The sequence below is a fragment of the Paramisgurnus dabryanus genome, chromosome 19, assembly GCF_030506205.2.
Source record: "Paramisgurnus dabryanus chromosome 19, PD_genome_1.1, whole genome shotgun sequence".
Taxonomy (NCBI): Eukaryota; Metazoa; Chordata; class Actinopteri; order Cypriniformes; family Cobitidae; genus Paramisgurnus; species Paramisgurnus dabryanus.
In genome coordinates this window covers 32930239-32951679 of record NC_133355.1, presented here as the reverse complement: position 1 = coordinate 32951679, position 21441 = coordinate 32930239, and the positions used below count along the sequence as shown (strand labels likewise).

At 37.7% G+C, this 21441-nt stretch overlaps 1 protein-coding gene across 2 annotated transcripts in view; it reads right to left on the bottom strand.

Moving 5' to 3' along the window:
* Positions 1–21441, bottom strand: part of nt5c1aa (5'-nucleotidase, cytosolic IAa) — a 32980-nt gene extending 11539 nt beyond the window's left edge. The window contains exons 1-4 of one of the 2 annotated variants that reach the window (XM_065290876.2): positions 21053–21440; positions 18350–18394; positions 8595–8762; positions 7650–7779 (exon numbers count right to left, since the gene is read on the bottom strand). In XM_065290876.2, the coding sequence (XP_065146948.1) occupies positions 7650–7779; positions 8595–8762; positions 18350–18394; positions 21053–21199 (490 nt within the window). In that variant the 5' untranslated portion in view covers positions 21200–21440. Of the gene's footprint in view, positions 1–7649; positions 7780–8594; positions 8763–18349; positions 18395–21052 lie in introns of both variants that reach the window. The other variant, XM_065290877.2, reaches the window with a different exon arrangement.

The window sequence follows — 21441 nt, the reverse complement described above, 5'->3', positions numbered from 1 at the left end:
CCCCTGCATTTCAGCCTTGTCTTAGGAATAGTCAAGAGTCTCTGATTGGAAGACCGTAGAGATCTTGTGTCACTTCGTTCAATCAGTAGATCAGATATGTAAGAGGGGGCCAGCCCATTTAGCGACTTAAACACAATTAATAAAATTTTAAAATCCACTCTGTAGCGCACAGGCAGCCAATGTAAGGACTGTAAGATTGGAGTGATATGCTCCCGTTTATGAGTTTTAGTCAGAAGTCTGGCTGCCGCATTCTGAACCAGTTGTAATCGAGATAGAGCTGTTTGACTAATCCCAGCATACAATGAGTTACAATAGTCTAATCTAGAGGTAATGAACGCATGAATCACCTTCTCAAGATTTTTAAAAGAAAGAAAGGTTTTTGCTTTAGACAGAAGCCGCAGTTGAAAAAAAGAAGATTTGACTACAGTATTAATCTGTCTCTCAAATTTCATATGTTCATCAAATACCACACCCAAATTTTTTACATGTTGCTTAACATATGATGATAATACACCCAGATTTGGATTGGCAATAGTAACAGAATCAGATGGTTTAAAAACAATAATTTCAGTTTTGTCCTCATTGAAATGTAAAAAGTTTAGCGACAACCATTTCTTTATATCACTTAAGCAGGCCATCCGTGCATTCATTCCATCAAAATTCCGTTTTAGCGGCAGATAAACTTGTGTGTCATCCGCATAACAGTGAAAGGACAGCCCATATTTCCTAAAGATGGAACCAAGTGGAAGCATATATAGAGAAAAAAGAATGGGAGCCAGAATGGACCCTTGAGGAACTCCACAAGTTATTGCAGCTTTACCCGAGGTATAATCTCCTAGCTTAACTGAAAAGGTTCTATTTGTAAGATAAGATTTAAACCACTTCAAGGCACTGCCAGTAATGCCTGCACAATATTCCAGTCGATCAATAAGTATAGCATGATCGACAGTATCAAATGCAGCAGTAAGATCTAAAAGCAATAAAACAGCATAGTTGCCTGAGTCACATGTTAACAATATATCATTTGAGACCTTCAACAATGCAGTTTCAGTAGAATGATGTTTTCTGAACCCAGACTGAAAAACCTCAAAGATCAAATTGTCAGCTAAAAAAGATTGCAGTTGATCAAAAACAGTTTTCTCTATAATTTTTGAAATGAAAGACAAATTTGAGATGGGCCTAAAATTTGCTAAAATAGTCGGATCCATGCCCTGTTTTTTAAGCAGGGGGCGAACCGTTGCATGTTTTAGCAACTCTGGGATCGTGCCTATTTGTAAGCATTGATTAATCAATATCAATAAATTTGGACCAACCACATTGATAACTTGTTTAAGGAAAGAAGGGGGCATCACGTCAGCTGGAGAACCTGATGCTTTGAGGTGTTCCACTATTTCTATCAAATAGTCATCTGTAACAGAATTAAAGCAATTAAGAACAGCAGTGCATCTGGAGAAAGTTGAGGGGTCAGTCAGAACTGGGTTTATCCCCATTCTTAAATCATGTGTCTTTTGTACAAAAAACTGAAGAAAGTCTTCACATGAAAGCGTAGATGCCTCAGTCGTGAATCCAGTGGAGGGGTTGATAGCAGCATTTAAAACATTAAAAAGAGTTCTTGGTTTGTGGCAGTTCTTGTTTATAATATCAGTGAAGTAGATAGATTTAGCTGTTTTCACAGCTTTTTGATAATTAGTTAATGAGTCTCTGAACATTTGTAGTGAAACCTGAAGTCTGTCCTTTCTCCATTTTCGCTCAAATTTCCTGCAGTTTTGCCTTAGAGAGCGAGTCGAATCATTTAGCCAAGGCTCAGATTTTGGTTTATTGTGTAGTGTCTTTAAAGGTGCCACTTGATCTAGAGCATTAGCACAGATGGAATTAAACCTGAAGAGAAGCTCTTCAGCACTCAAAACACAGTTAAAATCGTCTGATTGTTGCTTCCCTTCATTAAACGCTGAGCAAAAGGCTTCTCTTGTAGCTGGTGTGATATGCCGGGACTGGCGAAATGAAGACACTGGTATAACAGCATTAAAAAAGGATGGAAACATAAACATAATAGTCTTATGGTCAGAGAAACCATTTTCACACGCCTCTAGGTCACTCAGAGAAAAACCATATGTTAATACTAAATCCAGTGTATGGCCATGCTGATGGGTCGGTACATTGACCTGAAGCGTCAGATCAAAGGCATTTAGTAAGTTAATGAATTCCTTTGCTAATGAATCTGCTACACAGCAGACATGGACATTAAAATCTCCTACAATCAGGAGTTTATCATGTTTTGGAATGATATCTCCCAAAAAATCAGCAAAGTCTATTAAAAAGTCCGCATTGGGCTTCGGGGGACGATAAATCAGTGCAACCAGAACAGAGTCATAAAGCTCCAATGTAAACAACTGAAGTTCAAAACTGTTGTAATCGTTAGAAGCCACGGGACGGCAGGAAAATATGTCTTTATATATGGAGGCCAAACCTCCACCTCGTCCCGTTGTACGAGGAGAATTAAAGAACAAACACTTAGACGGAAGCATTTCGGAAAAGGCGCTAATATCCCCAGGAGAAATCCAAGTTTCAGTCAGAAAGAGAAGATCTAGGTGGTGAGCAGAGAAAAAATCATTAATAATGAAAGTCTTGTTCATTACCGATCTGGCGTTGATCAAAGCCATCCTTAGCCGCGGTGGGAGTCCTGGAGAAACCACAGACTGTTTTGCCCGAGGCAGCGGCCGAAGATTGCCCGGACAAACTCCCCTACGCAAAGGTCGATGTGAACGGAAAACCGGGAGCGGCTCCAGCAACGTGGGAAACACAGGGATAATCCAACCGTGTACTGGTTCCAGAGAACGCCAACGGAGGTAACATTTCCCAGACAGGTCTTTCGCGAAACGCCCCAGTTTAAAACGCGACTCCCCATGGAGTAGCAGGTAGCGTTTTAACTTAACAGCAAGGCCGCTCCGTCTTCCACGTCGTCTCTTACGCCTTCTACACGGTAGAGAACACGGCCACCGGCGTATACAGTCAGGAATCGACATCAGAAAGGGAGGTGGAGCATTGTGAGAGCTGGTGACCGGGTTTTTAAACAACTTAGATGAGATATCTTCCAAATTTAAAAGAGTACATCGATCATAGGTTAATACTGGTGAAGCACACTGTGTTAAACATAGTAAAAAAGAGGTTAAAACAAACAAACTCAAGACTATACTGGGCGACAGACGGCATGCCAGCAACAACGGCGCCAATTATAATATCCAAGTAATAGATATAACACCAATATATTATAAAAAATATTATAATGATTTTCTTTTCTTTCAATGAGAGGATTTTGTAACTGAGACTTCTCAGTGTTGACAGTGTGGCATCATGGTTCAGCTGATGGAAAGGTTAGATGGATGGGAATGTTGGGGTTATGCGCCTCTTTTAGCATCTGACATATTAGTGCACGCGCTGTGCCAGCTCAACAAGACATCATCAGCAGTTGTTATTTACATGACAGTGTCCTGCCAAGTTTGGTCAGAAGGAAACAAGACGTGGATCAGAATCCACAGAGTCCAAATGAGAAAAATACTTGATGCGAAGGAGAGCAAACAGCCAAAGAGAGGGTTAAGATGTAACTGCAGTGGGTATAGAAAAGATTCACCCCCCTTTAAAATAATCAAATTGTATTGCTTTGCAGCCTGAAATGAGCACAGGCACACTCTTTGTTTTATCTAGATGTATTTACTCCATTCAAATTATAATATCCAAGTAATAGATATAACACCAATATATTATAAAAAATTAAAAAACAAAAAAACAGAATCACTGACCCTACTCAAAAATCCAGCTAAGACCAGATAAGCTGGTAGCTGGTTTTAGGTGGTTATGCTGGTCCTGCCAGCCTGACAAAGCTGGTCATGCTGGTGGGCCAGTTGGTCTTCCAGCCTGACCAGCTAAGTCCAGCTAGACCAGCTTAAACAGTGACCAAAACACAGCTAGACCAGCTTGCTACACCAGCAAAACCAGCTTCATACACCAGCAAAACCAGCTAAAACCAAGCTGGAGAACAGCTAAAACCAGCTCACCAGCTTATGCTTGTCTTAGCTGGATTTTTCAGTAGGGGAGTTAGAGAAAGGATCACCCCCTCCAAAAAAATAACTTGTGAGCTTTATCAAGTGTAGCTAATCACCTTGTCAATTGCATACAAACTCATCTGACTTTCAGCTGTGGTCATTTTGATTGGCTTAGCATGAAACTAGCTTTTCTGGAGCATGTCAGTCCTTGGTAGTGCAACTGAAGCAAACTATCCACTATGGGTGGCAAGGCATTGTCAAAAAATTTCAGGGATAAAGTTGTAGAAAGGCACAAGCCAGGAGATGGATACAAAAACATTTCAAAGGATTTAACAACACTTAGAAGCACAGTGAAATCTATTATTAAGAAGTGGAATGTATTTGGTACAACACAGACTTTCCTTGGATCAGGATGTCGCTCCAAACTAGGTGAAACAACCAGGAGGAAACTGGTCAGAAAGGCAGCCAAGAGGCCTACAGCAACTCTGAAACAGTTGCAGGTGTTTTATGACGAAGAGTGGTCATTATGTGCATGTGACAATAATATCACAAATTCTTCATAAATGTGTCTTGTATGGGAGGGTTGCAAGAGAAAAGCCACAGCTCAAGAAAAGCAACATTCAGTCACAACTGAGCTTTGCCAAAGCTTTTGCCAAGCTTTGTGTTATGGTCAGATGTTATGGCCTCAACACCAAACGATATGTCTGGTGGAAATCCAACACAGCTCACCATCCAAATAACACCATTCCTATAGTAAAACATGGAGGTGGTAATATTCTGTAATGGGGGTTTTTCTCTGCAACAAAAACTGGAGCACTTGTTAGTATAGAAGGAAAAATGGATGGGGCAAAATATCGTCAATTCTTGAGGAAAATATGCTGCTCTCTACCAGAAAGTTGTCATTGGGAAGAAGGTTTACCTTCCAACATGACAATGACACGAAGCATACAGCAAAACTGACTGCACAGTGGTTAAAGGAAGAAAAGGTGAATGTCCTTGCATGGCCTAGTCAGAGCCCAGACTTAAAACCCCATTGAAAATCTGTGGAATGACTTGAAGAATGCAGTCCATAAACAGACACCATTAAATTTAAGTGAACTTGAAAAGTTCTGCAAAGAAGAGTGGGCTAATATTGCAGAGTCTAGATGTGCGAAGTTACTAGAGATGTATCCCAACAGACTAAAGGTTGTAATTAATTAATTGATGAATATCAGTCATGTGACCTTTTACGTCATCCGCTCTTTTTCCAGCTTACTGCCGTCATCCTGAGTACTTACCGAGTACCAGTAGGCTACTGACAAGCATTGGCTAGCTTGGTACAATTTATGGATGTCTTATCTTTTACTGTCTATGATCCTTACGGATACAGGAAATGGCTACGGAAGACAACATTTCGCACCTCGACTACCATGAAAAAAATATCTTGGTTAGGGTGTAATGCCTACTCGATCCCTGATGCGTTCTTCCAGCCGCTGTCCACTGCTACCGAACTACCACTATTTTTACAATACCAAGAAGGCACGACACAACATGAAACTTTGCTGGAAGTATCACCTGGATTTCTACACATGAACGCGAGCATTGAGAACAACGAATTATCCAAGCATTTATATGGTAACTATGCTTTAGGAGCTATCCATCTTTTGTCATGACTTTGGTTTGATTGACTGCTGTATTTTTGTTTCTCTGTTTGTGTTTCTGTGTTGTCAGTTTCACACGTGCGCGTCTCTGTCACGGGTGTCATTAGTGTCATTTCCTTCACCTGCGTCCCTCACCTGCAGCTTATTTTCATGCCCAATCGGTTTAGTATTTAATCCCTGTGTGTCTTTTGTTCATTGCAAGTTCGTCTTTGTGTGTACTCGCCAAATTACTAGCTCTGCTAGTTTCCAGTCCTGTCCTGTCCTGTCCTGTCCTGTCCTGTCCTGTCTCTGTTTCTAGTTAATAAATTTATTCTTTCCTACCCCCAGTCTGTGCTCTCTGCTACCCGGGAGTTTTGCTGAAGTCTTTGTTCACTCGACGGCCCTCTGATCTGTTTCTCATCCATCTGTTACGGACTACTCTCCATCTACCTGCTTTTGTGACTGCCTTTTGTGCTTGCAGTAGCGCACACTCGCCGTGGCATTGCCGCTGTCCAGCAGGAGGGTCCTTCAGCCCTGAAGCTGCCCGGCTTCTCCCTTCAGCACCACTAACGCTCTCTCTCTCTCTGCCCGCCGCAGGATCTCCTCTTCCCATCTGCCTCGAGTGCCTGTTGCCGGATTGTCGCTTTTTCCCTGGCGTTCTGTGGATAGCCCCACATATACTCTCTCCCACCGTTCGCTGTCGGCCGGAGCCCGAACGTGTGTGGTTTTTCTCCCCTGTGCAAGTGTGTGCTCCCCTACTTAGCCGTCTGCCCTGGTGTGGCTTTATGCCGAGACGTGCCACTGTCAGTTTTGCATACATTATTATTTCAATAAAACTTTCTGTTATCTGCACTGGGATCTTCTGTGTTCTTTGAGCCTGACATCTTTACTCTCCTCCCTCCTTATGTCGCATTCAAGGTCGATACATCTTGACTGATGAGCGGACACCAAAACAGCCAAAGCCCGTTTTTCAAAACCTTTCTTTTTAATAAACTCTGTGTACACAAACCATGTTCTTATTGCTCGAGTTCACGAGTAGAGACACAGGTGATACCTCCAGCAAAATATCATGTTGTGTCAGGCCTTCTCAGTGTTGTATAGAAAATTTTGATGCTCACAAAATATAGAAGGCATAGCTTCTAGGCGGAAGACAAGTTTGTGATGTGAGTGACGTCAGCTGATATTCATGAATGTGATGATTTCTTGTTTTTGTTCAGGGTAATGGGGTTCATAAGCACAACACAACATGTTCCCTAGTGAGATTAGAAGTGGATCATTGGGGACTTTTTTAAGATATTACATATCAAATGTTCGTTCATGTATCTGATGGATTCTTCTTCTAGATGTTTGATTTACAGCCAAATATAATAAACAGAAAATGTTGAGTGTGCGACCGTGTTTGTGAAATCCAATTGAAGTCTCATAACCTAATCATGGGATTTGACACATTGGCTCTCGATTAATATAAAAAAAACAAGATTATATTTTGACATAATGATAGAATGGGAAGAACTGCAATGCTGTGACTTTCTAACTTCAAATGTAAACGTCAATCCATATCCACATATTTGTTATTTTGTTCAAATAAAGGCCAAGAGATGGGCCAATGTTTGTTTTTCTACGATTTAGCCACCGGAACGTTCAAAACCGCTCCAGCTGTGGCACTGCAGGGAAGCAAGCAGGAAGTGGCTGGTTTGAAATACAAAGGTTAGAGGTGTCTCATGCATCTCTGTGGGAAGATTTGATTGGGCAGCTGGAGATTTATCTTCAATGAAATCAGAATAAACAATAACTTTTTGCATGCTTTTGTGTCCTCGGAATGGTGTATTTATTTTCCTTGCTCTGCAAAGTCATCAGTTTGTCATAAATATTTGTACTGTGCAGACAGTACATTAGCAGGTTATTGTCCAGCATTCGTCCTGTCAGACAGTGTGTATGTTTATATATAGTAAGAATCAAGGGTATGGGAACGGTCAGTAAGGATTCTTACTGTGGTAGTTGATGGTGTTGATGAGTCTCACCCCTACGTGGGCATGGTTGTAAGTTACCAGCACAATGTCAAAAAGTTCCTCACTGGCTGGATAAAGTTCTCGTAATTGGATGTTCACTGTCTCCAGTGCCTAAGACAAAGACAAAGTGAAATTAGGTACTGCAAGCGGTGGCATAGATTTTACCCCAATTTTTTCAAAAACATTAAATCGTCAACAAACAATACCGCCAATATTACTAAAGTCAACTGTTAGAGAACAGTGCTAGCAAACCCAAGAGTTAGTGAATGAATCATTCTTTTTAACCGTTTTTAAACCATTATTTTAAATCAGTACACCAAATCAGACTGAATTGTTTAAAAGAGAGACAGCAATGATCCACAAGTTATTCACTTTCAGATGTGCTCAATAGTCATTCTGATTCTAAATAAGAGAGAGTAATCTGTATCTAATGTATCAATTCTTCATAGGAGAACATTTACCCTCCTGAATGATAGAAAATATGAATGACATTATTACGTGAGGATGATAAAGAACTGGTGAATCATTTTTTTGAAGCGGTTCCTTAAAACGAACTGTCTGAAAGAACCGGTTCACAAAAAAGATTTGGACTTTCTAACACTACCATTAGTGTGGGAAAAATGTACATCTGATTCAAACAAATGATATCAAATTGCTTTGGAAAAATACTGTCAGTTATAAATGGATTTGTAATTTCCTGTTTATTCAGAGTTTTACTCTCATGTCTGCAACATATAATCAAGGCTATGTGAACGGTCAGTATTGTATATATATATATATATATATATATATATATATATATATATATATATATATATATATATATATATATATAAGAACAGTGTTTAACATTTCACACAACTCATTGTTAAATTTGATAAAACATGATCTGCCTAAAAACAAGTTAACAAATAGCACATTATTACCTTAACAAATGGGAATGCTGGACCAGGAGCTAAAGGTTCGTTCTCATGTTGGATCTGATATCTGAGATATTCCTCCACTCCTTTCTCTTCATACACTTTCTGTTCGATGTCTGTGCGAAACAAAACCCGTGATGATACGGCTATGGTGACTGCGTTCTCTGGTTTAGGCTAAACAGGCACAATAAGAGACATTCATTAAACATTTTTAGCATATAGCCTGTAAGTAAAAAAGTTAACATCCATGTTTCAGACTTTTGAAAGCATCATTTTTATATTTCTCATTAGGTTAATATACTGTACTTTAGATCAACAAAATAAGAACATGTTTCACAGTTGCTCTTAAATGAATGTGTTAAAACAACACATGTTATGTCTAGTAAACGACAACACATTAAATGAAACATCTCTTTGTGTTGTTTTTACACATCTTGTGTTGTCCTTTTATTTATTTAAACACAAAATCAACACGAAATCACACATAATTTGTTAAATAGGATAAAAAAAAATGTGTAAAAAAGAACGTCCTGTATGGGACGACTGCTATCGAAATAGTTTCGCAGTACTTTGATGTCATCCACATGTCAGTCCTTGCAGCGCCACAAGCAGCAACAGCAGCAGTGCATTATCACAACACTTGATAATGATCTCCAATCACAGACCCCTTCAAGCATAATCTGTATAGGTTTAAAGGCAGAGTGCACGATTTCTGAAAAACGCTTTGAAAAGGGAGTCGGGCCGACTACCAAAACACACTTGTAGCCAATCAGCAGTAAGGGGCGTGTCTATTAACCAACACCGTTGCCTGGGTTGCGTATGTGTGGTGCGGGTCTATCAAAACCCTTATGGGTTGTTGAGGGGCAATTTTTTTGTCTTAATTTGGCCACAACTTTCTCTGTTTCAACAAATTGAATGATTTTTGGTGACAAATCTTATTTTGACACATATTTTGAGAAAATGCTTTGAAATCTTTCAAAAACTCAACAACATACTGTGGGCAAATTTACTACCCTTTCGGGTTGTTTGTGTACAAAAAAGCTACTGAATTAAACAGATGTAAAAATGTATCAGTTGAATTTGTTTTTCTTTTTTTTGCATAAATCTGCTAATCAACCTCAGTACAGATCAAAACTACAAAATGTTAACAAAAATTTCAGGATTTTAACTCTTAAGTGATGACACCGATTTGTGAAAAAAACCAAAAAAATGACAGATTTTCAATATAAAAAGTGATTGTGGACTAGATTTTGTTTCTTTTTTACAGTCTTTGGCATGTCAAAGCTTACTAGAAACATTGGCTTTCATGCATTTTTAGTTTTTGTGCGGCATCAGATTTCATTTTTTTCTCCCTAATTAGTTGTTTGTGGCTTTTTTGTCCTATTGACTTCCATTATAACAAAAACATTTTTATTGCAAAGCCATGAAACCTTTTTATAATGCATTCTTGATTGTTGGTGGTTTTTCCTTTTGTCAAGTGGTAAAATGTTTTATTTTTACCGTTGATCACCATGTGCCACCATTAATCCTTCAGTAGGCCTGTGCAAAAAACAGAGCTTAATTTCTGGCATGTACATTAAGTTGTATGGTGTATAACAGCATATTTGTGTGTGTGCTCATGCGTGCCATTATACTGTACAAACTTTATATTCTATTCCCTTCCCCTAACCCAAACCCTAAACCCAACCATCACAGAAAACTTTCTGGTACCTTAAACTCTCAATAAACATCATTCTGTTTGATTAATAAGCTTGTTTCCCCATGGGGACCTCAAAATGTCCCCACAGAGTCACAAATTTACTGGTATTCCTATCAATTGGTCCCCACAACGTAATAATTACCAGGTACCCCCCCACCCCACACACACAAACTCTCTCTCTAATATACTGTTATACTTCATACATCTGTTTTTTGGACAGGTCTACTAAAGGGTTAGTAGTGACACATGGTGATCAACAGTAAAAATGACAAATTTTACCTCTTAGCAAATGGAAAAACCACCAACAATCAAGAATGCATGATAATAAGGTGTCATGGCTTTGCAATTAAATATATAATACTAATTAGGGAGAAAAATATTAAATCTGATGCTGCTCAAATAACTAAAAATGCTTGAAAGCCAATGTTTTTACTAATCTTTGACATGCCCAAAACTGTGAAAAAGGGAGAAAAAAATCCAGTCCACAATCACTTTTTATATTGAAAATCTCTCATTTTGTGTGTTTTTTCTCAAATCAGTGACATCACTGATGAACTTGGCAATTAAAGAGTTCAAAAATCCTGAAATATTTGTAAACATTTGGTAGTGTTCATCAGTAGTGAGGTTGATTAACAGATTTATGAATAAAAAGGAAATCTGATACATTTTTTCAGCCGTATAATTTTGTGGCTTTTTGTACACGAACAACCGAAATGGTCATAGGTGTCATTTACACTGGGGACGCTGGGGACATGTCCCCACCACTTTTTGAAATGTCTGATTTTGTCCCCACCACTTTTTGAAAGCATTTGGTTAAAATGTTCTGAAAAATCAAACAATACCTGTGCGACTTACACTGCAAAAATGAGACAAAAAAATATACAATTTAAGTGAATTTGTGATTAAAACAAGCAAAAAAATCTGCTAATGGGGTGAGAAAAAAATCTAAAAATAAGATTTCTTTTTTCTTAAACACTTAATTTAAGCAAAATTTTCTCACCCCATTGGCAGATATTTTTGCTTGTTTTAAGCACAAATTCACTTAAATTGTATAGTTTTTGTCTAAAAATTTGACTTATTTTCTCTTACGTCATTTTGCTTATCAAGAAAATACATCTTTTTTTCTACTGAAAACAAGACAAAAATAATCTAGTTTTTAAATCAAAAATATCAAATTTAAGTGATTTTGTGCATAAAACAAGCAAAAAATCTGCCAATGGGGTGAGCATTTTTTTCTTGAATTTTTCTTGAAAAATATTGTTTAAGAAAAATGTTTTGCTTACCCCATTGGCAGATTTATGCACAAAATCACTTACATTTGGTATCTGCTGTCTATAGTATGGTGCTTTGGCACTGTTCGGTTGAGCTGGTGTTGCAGGGACTGTTACATGTGCAATCGACATTGTTGAGGGTTTTATGCCCATTTTTGATGCCCCGTTATTCAATATTTTTCCCATCCTGCTATAATGTTTTTTCATCTGATCTTTTGTCCCCACCACTTTTCAACACAAACTGACGCCCTTGGAAATGGTAGTAAATTTGAAAAACCCACAAGGGTTAATAAACCTACCGTATGTTTCCAAGGCATAAGAGTTATTAATTAGTATTTAATTAATAATTAATAAGAAGATTAGCTATCTTTTGACAAATGACTTAAATATACTTATACACAAAGCATATCGTCAATGCTGCGTCAGGCCACCTTTTGTCCTAAATTTCATAGTGAGAAAGTTGGCAACCCTAGTCTTAACGCTCAGATAAAGTCTGCTTTAAAACAAGACAGAGAAAGCCAGAAGAGATAGAGAGGACAGGTTGAAGCGCAGTAGTCCTCTATTCAAGCAAGCAGTCAGATCAAAGCCAGTTCATGTGTTATTATTATATCATTTAGACATTCAGACTTGATCAAGCAGGACTGAGAAAGTTGGGATTATTGTTACTGTCACTCTTTATCTCTAGTCAGGGCCTTAAACTAACTTCTTGCTACATCTGCCAATGAAAAAAATTACCAGCCGTGAATATTTAGATATAAAAGGTTAAAAAGTTTTATCAAACTACACCTTTACTAATTAAACGTTTAAGTAACATTATGCAATAAGATAAAGTGTTCACTTCATTAGTTATAACTTGAACTGACAATAAATAAATAAATACTTCTACAGAATTTATTCATTTTGGTACATGTTAATAAATATTAAACAAAACAATTTCAACTTCACACATTAGTTGATGCTTATAACCCAACTTGAACACACAATTAACATTTTTATTTGTATAACAAAGAATGCTATAAAAATATATTGTCCATTATAAATTCATGCTTGCTAGGTTGATAAACAGTATGCCATTTATTTATCTGTGCACACTATCACATACAATGCAGTCTCTCTGTAAACCATTGGCACTGTTCTCACGATACCTTCATGTGTCATACCACCAATCTGCACGATGCCACGTCAAGTCAAACAAATTAGTCAAACTAGCAATTAGTTAGGACTTAAAAGTTTTACTTTTCGGCTCCATAGAGTATCAGACCTTTATCTGCATTTATAACTGTATTTATAACTCACCTTCAAAAGATATAATTGATGACTAGGTTAATCAACAGGCCAATGAACTAATCTTTTAAACAGGGTATTTAAATATGTAGCTGGAACCGACAACATAGTGATGCAGATCAATCAAAACAACACAGTTATATCACACTTCTATCTAATGTTTTCATGAGTGCTTGTATACCACACTGTTGGTGAAAGTATCAGATGTTGTTGTAGTTAGTAATGTGATTCCCAGCATAAACACACAGTACATGCAGTCTGTCACATGGTCCACCTATCAGCTGACAGCTCAGTATGTCACAGGAAACCACCAGGAAGAGAAAGGCTAGTTAAATTTGGAAAGGGGCTACCGTATGACGCAGCCAGATTGCTGTGCGTGCTGCCTGACACGACCTAAATCCAGCGACCACCCTCCAACCAGATGAAGATGTGCTGCCTGTGGGGGTTATGGGAACAAAGCTAGCCTGTGTGAGTGGATCTGTGGCGAGTAAAAGCCTTTTTCCCTAAAGAACAGGAGAATGATATGTCATTCCAGATGAGACGCTTCACTCATGCTGGGACATCCGGAGAGGTTTTATGGGAGAGTTTTTGATTGGTGTTTATAGACATTAGACATTACTGGGAATGTGAGTGGATGAGTGGCCATTATATGGCACGATTGCAGGGAGAATGGGTTTGTAGGAATGACTGGATTTGGATTGAATCAGTCAGCACAACACTAGAGAGGAACATTTAGTCTAAAAATCAATGACAACCAACAGAAACAAGTGAACATTGATGTGTTACTCAGGATCTGACTTACACTGTTATGGCCCACTTACCGAATGTATTACTATACACATATACCTACCGACATTATATGCTTTCTTTAATAATCAATCACATATGTGATTATTAGATATTCAAATCCCTCTCTTGTGTGGTCACTCAATTCATTATGCATGATAAACATTCAATCTATTCCTTACCTTGCCTTCAGTTAAACACACAAATATACAGTACAGGACCTGCCAATATTTTCACTGACCCCACTACTGTATAAGAATGCAACCTTTAATTTTTAGACACTACTTAACTTAAAATAATGTGATTCTGGTTGTCTAATAGACCCTTTTTTAGTAAGTAAACATTGTGACGTTTTTATTTTTTGTGGAGGCAAAAAGACCGCTGACTACTTCACTAAAGCTTTTGATAGTTTGTTTGCTAGCATTTTACAATAAGGTTGTATTTGTTAACATTAGTATATGCGTTACAGGGCAGATGCTAACATGAACTAACAATAAGCAATATAGTTTTTCATCATTTATTTATCATTTATCATATTTATTATTTCATCATTGGCATCTTCGGTAATGCCAATACATCTCATCCTGTTAGCATGGTGAATTCAGACAAAAATGAAATTTCTGTCATTCATTTCTTCACCCTCATGTTGTTCTAAACCTGTCTGAGTTTCTTTATTCTGTTAAACACAAAAGAAGATATTTTGATGAATGATGGTAACAACACAGTTGATTGGTCATTCTTCAATTGGGGTAGCAAATGAGAGGCAGCAATTTAAAAATGCTTGTTTGTTTTCTTTTAATAAAATGTATTGTTATGCATTTAAAATAAGTTTAATTTTTATATATCCATTCAAATGAAGCTTAATAACATTTAGCTTTATTTAATTTTAAATACTAAAAAATATAATAAAACATTGGTGAAACGTCCACTTATTTCTGTGGTGTTACAAATATTTGAAGTAAAAAGACAGTAACACCAGTAACAAATTAGCCTCAATCCAGTCTTTTCTAAAATGGAGGCTGCCATCATGATGATTTCAAGATCGGAGGACATTTAGGAAATATTATTTATTAAAATTTTGATTAAAATATTTAAAATCTGCACCAACTAAATAACACCAGAGACAACTTTTAGAAAACAAATAAAAAAGAATGCATTCACCATGCAACCCTCAGATCAACCAGCACCTGCAATGACCTTTACAAACAGGAAATATTCCAAATAGATTTCCCCCTTTTCTTAAATGGCGTATATACACTAGTCAACATTTGAAGTGGATCAAAACCTTTCCTAAAAGTTGTCTTAAAACCAGTACCCAGTACCCGTTCTTGTCTTAGGACAAATTTGATAAACGTTTTTGATCCACTTCAAATGTTGACTAGTATATATATACACACACACTCGCCTAAAGGATTATTAGGAACACCATACTAATACTGTGTTTGACCCCCCTTCGCCTTCAGAACTGCCTTAAGTCTACGTGGCATTGATTCAGCAAGGTGCTGAAAGCATTCTTTAGAAATGTTGGCCCATATTAATAGAATAGCATCTTGCAGTTGATGGAGATTTGTGGAATGCACATCCAGGGCAGGAAGCTCCGGTTCCACCACATCCCAAAGATGCTCTATTGGGTTGAGATCTGGTGACTGTGTGGGCCATTTTAAAACAGTAAACTTATTGTCAGGTTCAAGAAACCAATTTGAAATGATTCAAGCTTTGTGACATGGTACATTATCCTGCTGGGAGTCAGAGATGGGGACACACAGTGACTTCAGACTCGACTTGAGACTTGTCCTCAAAGACTTCAAACTCGACTTGGACTCGAGCCGCGCGATTCCTGAACAATGTTTATTTTTAGGTAACGCCTGATGAGCTCGCTGTTATTCCCCTCCCTCCGTTACCTACAACCTGCCCACGACGTAACACGTGACGTATCTTCTCTGCGCGCGTGGCCGCGAACATACATGTCGACTGCACCGGCCGCTGCTGTGCCATTTAATTTAATTTCTGTACCTTATGCTAATTTTAGACCTCTTTTTTATAAATGTTTGTAATTTCTTTATTTGTTATTAGAGTTTTATTTGTTACAACGAGACTTGACATTTGACTTGGACTCAAGCTAAGAGACTTCAGACTTGACTTGGACTCAAGCTCAAAGACTTGTGAACATCTCTGCTGGAACTAACCATCAGAGGATGGGTACATGGTGGTCATAAAGGGATGGACATGGTCAGAAACAATGCTCAGGTAGGCTGTGGCATTTAAACAATGCCCAATTGGCACTAAGGGGCCTAAAGTGTGCCAAGAAAGCATCCCCTACACCATTACACCACCACCATCAGCCTGTACAGTGGTAACAAGGCATGATGGATCCATGTTCTCATTCTGTTTACGTCAAATTTTGACTTTACCATCTGAATGTCTCAACAGAAATCGAGACTCATCAGACCAGGCAACATTTTTCCAGTCTTCAACTGTCCAATTTTGGTGAGCTGTTGCAAATTGTAGCCTCATTTTCCTATTTGTAGTGGAGATGAGTGGTACTTGGTTGGGTCTTCTGCTGTTGTAGCCCATTCACCTCAAGGTTGTGCGTGTTGTGCCTTCACAAATGCTTTGCTGCATACTTCGGTTGTAACAAGTGGTTATTTCAGTCAAAGTTGCTCTTCTATCAGCTTGAATCAGTCGGCCCATTCTCCTCTGACCACTAGCATCAACAAGGCATTTTCACCCACAGGACTGCCGCATACTTGATTTTTTTCTCCTTTTCACACCATTCTTTGTAAACCCTAGAAATGGTTGTGCGTGAAAATCCCAGTAACTGAGCAGATTGTGAAATACTCAGACTGGCCCGTCTGGCACCAACAACCATGCCACACTCAAAATTGCTTAAATCATCTTTCTTTCCCATTCTGACATTCAGTTTGGAGTTCAGGAGATTGTCTTGACCAGAACCTAAATGCATTGGAGCAACTGCCATGTGATTGGTTGATTAGATAATTGCATTAATGAAAAATTGAACAGGTGTTCCTAATAATCCTTTAGGTGAGTGTGTGTATGTATATATAAATAAAACCTATATTCACAATATAACCACTTCATATGTGTTAAAAATTTAATTGTTGCAATTACAATCCATGATACCTGTCTGGGGTTTAGCGGGAACATGCATATTTTGTTACAAATGCAATCTCTCAAACTAAATTAAATATTTTAAAACAAAAAATGTCATTGTTAATAGTGCACGAATTTTGTTTATCCCACACAATACAAACATTTAAACATTTTATAATTTATTGTTATTTAAAGTTTATTATGGAAGTCAATGGATGGGGAGAACCAAAGTGATTTTCTCAGATTGTTCAATTCATTTCAAATAGCATATATAATACAATAGCAAATAGCATTTCAAACTATGACAGCATCTTTAGCATGCAACCCTTGACAGAGCTGACAAATATTGCGTTATTTCATCATCGTTTCCCGTGAGTACACTGTAAAAAATGTTAAAACAACTTGGTTTTGCAAATCAATTCAACCTACTATTTTAAGTTTTTATCTGTGACTAGTTGACATCACTTATAAACTTTTTTTAATAAAAGTAGCATAAAAATATTTGCTGATTTGACAAAAATGCTGATTTTTTGTACAATATATGTCCGGAAAGCTTTATTCAAGCACTGTAAGTACATTTCTAAAGCAGTAATTTCTTTCTAATCACACTTTGTGTTTCTGGTTTCATGTGTTACAGTATTGATCAGCACAGCATTTGACCAGTGCCACTGGTTATTTAGTGCTGTAACACCTCCTGAAGTTTGCATTTTTCAGTTTTTCAAAAACACTTGTTACTTTTGTCCCACTGCTAATACTGTTGCAATATCTTATTTTTTATTCTATTTAATTTAATTTTCATAGTTTTCATACTGTTGAAATTTTTTTTTATTCTCAACAATTCAAGTTTGTACTGTCAGGTTGCTTTGAAACATTCGAAATTTAAAATTTGATGAAATTTCATTACAAGATAAGATAAACAACAAAATATGTTTGCAGTTACATATTACAAGGTCACAGTCATGTATATTTAATAAAAACAAGTGTAACACAAACATCTATCTTGTTCTGTTGTGTTACTTTCATTATCGTTTAAATTTAAGTTTTTCTGAAAAATGTTACTTTTGCCTTTTCTTTTATCCTACCGTCAACTGTGTGCTTACCATTGTTTCTGAAAATATCTTCTTTTGTGTTAAACAGAATACAGATACTCATACAGGTTTAAATCAACATAAGGTTGAAGAAATAATGACAAAATTTTCATTTTTGTGTGAACTATCAACTACTTAGTGTAGGGATGATGTGACAGGATCATCTCCAGTTGGTCATTTCCAGTTTTTCCTTAATTTTGCCTCCAGCTATAGGTCTATTTGATTAGACGAGTGTTGTGTCTTTATTTACAGTATGAGATCACAACACTGAGATGTTTTTCCCTTTATTTTTCCCTCGCATTCTTACTAAATGTAAATATATCAGACAGAAATGGCTTTTAAATACAGTGTTTTTGCACTTTTGTGATTTCATGTACAAATGAACTGAATTGTGTTGTTAGGAGTGTATTAACTCATGCTGTGGGTCATGCGTTTAGTACAGAACCAAGCAGAACAAGATGTTAATGAGACGGTAGAGATGGACGTCTGCATGACCCTTGACACCATTTTAAAAATACTTACAAAGAATATGCCTCCCTCCACCTTCCTGACCCGTCTCACCGGCACCTTTATAAAATAACATTTCATATCAACCTTCATTTCACAGGTACAGTGTATAGAGATCAGTCTGTTATGTAAAACATATGAAAATACATTTACATTCAGTGTATTTATTGATGTTGATATTGAGAATATTACTATTTGCTTACACTCAATTTCAGACAACAGGTTGGAAGTGAAGCTTGAATGATAGCATGCCATGTTGTTCTCCTGAGGTGATGTTATATATAAATCCAGTGTGGAGTTATTAATGGTTCACTGTAATTACACTCAGTTAGCTTAGCTACAGTTACAGACACCATAAAGAGTTCAGGATTTACTCTTACCATCAACAACTAGAAACCATCTTAAAAATAAACTAAATTATCAATGCATTTGAATGTCACCATCTCTTTTTGAAGACGTTCACTTACCCAAAGAAATGATTGGTTTTATTTGCAATCAGGCTTGAGAAATCTAAATAATGTATTTCAATTTCAACACACAGTTTAGGTGTCATTCAAGAAAACATTTTTAAAGAGATGAGGACTTTCTACTCATGACAGTTACCATACATTACATGCCTCATAAAGATGGTCACCCCAGTAATTTTCTGAACTCATGGGTTGACAATTTTCAGTCCCCATAAGATAAAATGCTTATAAATTATATAGATTTTTGTAAGAGGTTAAATCTAGAGGGTTGGGGAACAGGATAAAATATACAGTTTGTACAGTATAAAAACTATTACTTTTGTGAAATGTCCTATAGATGTTTCTCATAGATAAATACACTAGATGTCGCCTTGGGGTTCTAAGCATGCATCAAAACCGCCGCCATCTTGGAACAGAGGTCTTGTCATAGGGAGTAAAGCTGCTATCTCCGCCTGTACTTTGAATTCATGGACGGTGCCGGAATTTTGTGCTGCATATGGATGTTAAGCCTACTAGCACTATGCATTACAGTTAGGAAAAGTAGAATTTCATAATATCAAAACGTAATTTTTTTCTTGACTCAATGCTTAATACATGTCTGACTAATGAAACGAACCAAATGTAAAACCAAGAAAATCGTATTCATGACGATTTATGGTGATTTTATTTCTGTTACACCATTGCCTACAATGACGCTGATGCGGGGTTCCCCTGTTTCAAGATGGCGGCTCTATTTGACGCATTCGGTCCAATGAACTGCCGTAGCCAAGGCGACATCTAGTGTACATATCTATGGATGTTTCTTCGGATGCAAGTGTGTTGTCATGGTTACACGCCTGGCCCGAAGTTAACTTCCAGTTTGTGCTTATTTATCGGTCTGGCTAGCGACTAAAGTGACCTCTGGAACAAACACCTCGTGGAAAACAACTGTTTGGGTTTCCAAAAGAAGAGGGGAGATGGCGAGCTTGGATCACCATTGTGATTATTTGGCAGCCAGGCAAGAATTTAAGGATCTGTAGTTAACATTGTATACATTCATTTTGCATGGTAACTTTAGTTCAGTGTAGTTTTTGATAGCTTTGATTTGATTTTATCTTCTTGTTATTTAGTTGCTTGTTATCAGAAATAAACTACTCTAAAAAACTTTGTTGTTATTGATTCTTTGTGGAAGTTTACCGGAAGGTACCTCTGTTGCATGAAAGCCGTTTGTTTATGTTGTTACCACTAAAACTGTCCATTAATAATGGAAACCAGTATGTGGAGGATTGTTGTGTTGTGTTTATTGATGTTGATAGTGCAGTCTAGGACAAACAGATCAGGTATTGAGGGAATGAGAGAATAGCAGAGGATAACAAAGATCAGGTTATTAATAGAGCTGGAAAAGGCCAGTGACGCTTAGAGTAAGTATAGAACTACAGGCTGAGAGAGAGAGAGAGAGAGAGAGAGAGAGAGAGAGAGAGAGAGAGAGAGAGAGAGAGAGAGAGAGGAGAGAGAGAGAGAGAGAGAGAGAGAGAGAGAGAGAGAGAGAGAGAGAGAGAGAGAGAGGAGAGGAGAGAGAGAGAGAGAGAGAGAGAGAGAGAGAGAGAGAGAGAGAGAGAGAGAGAGTTAATACAGCGGTAACAACCAGTACACTTATCCAACACACATGTTTCATGATCTGAGTATAAAACTACGTATTTTTATAAAGCAGTGCACGTTGAAAGCATCTCTTCACTCAGTGCACGTTGCTTTTATGCTTAGTCATGCAAAATTTTGTAATGTATGTCCTCTAAAAGCTTTAGGACACTACTGTATAATCAGATCTTTAATGATAAACCCCTGTCCTTGCCAGCATTGCCAGTGCATTTGAAAGATGGCATTTCGATATCTATATGAGGGTGTTAGCGCTCTCTAAATAAGCTGTGGATGACTTAAAAGAGCCACACCTGCTCTCCCTCAGATGGCATTATCTCCTTACATTCAGTACTGTTACCTAATATCAATCCCCTCCCCTAATCTCTTCTGGTTCTCATTTATGAACACGTACATATCTGCAACCAGGCAAGAACTTTATGTGTTATGAAGATTACTAAATAAGAAATACGATGGTGTTACCCGCTGATGATGGATAGCAAAGGTAAAGGCTTTGGAAACACGTGTGCTATGTAAACATTACACGCACAAGAAGGAGACTGCCAAGTGTGACATCACCAGAAGTGGGAAACGGAAAATCAGATCATACGTAAATGTTAGGGAAAAATGTGATACTTACAGATTTGGGCTTCTTTGTAAGACCGTCGTTTTCATGTATATCCTTGCTGTCCTCCCAGGGTCCTTTGCTATCTCCATTGGAGGTTGTTGGACAGGTGTTGGGCATGGAGTCTGGCCCCATCATGACCTGTACAGGGTCAAGATTCATTCTCCCCAACTGTGTTCATGAACAGTACACTGATCCAGTGCTGTATTACGCTGTGCTGTTTTCTCTCTTCACACAGAAACATACACACAAACACACACACAAGGATTTCAGTCTATGCCCACCAGCCGACAGCCGAATCTTGTTTAGTATCCAATAATCCAATGCTGCTGATGGTAAAGCTCCTGTTTGTCCTTCTAATAGAAGTGTTGGCTTTGGTTGTGTTCAGCTATATCCTCTCTGGT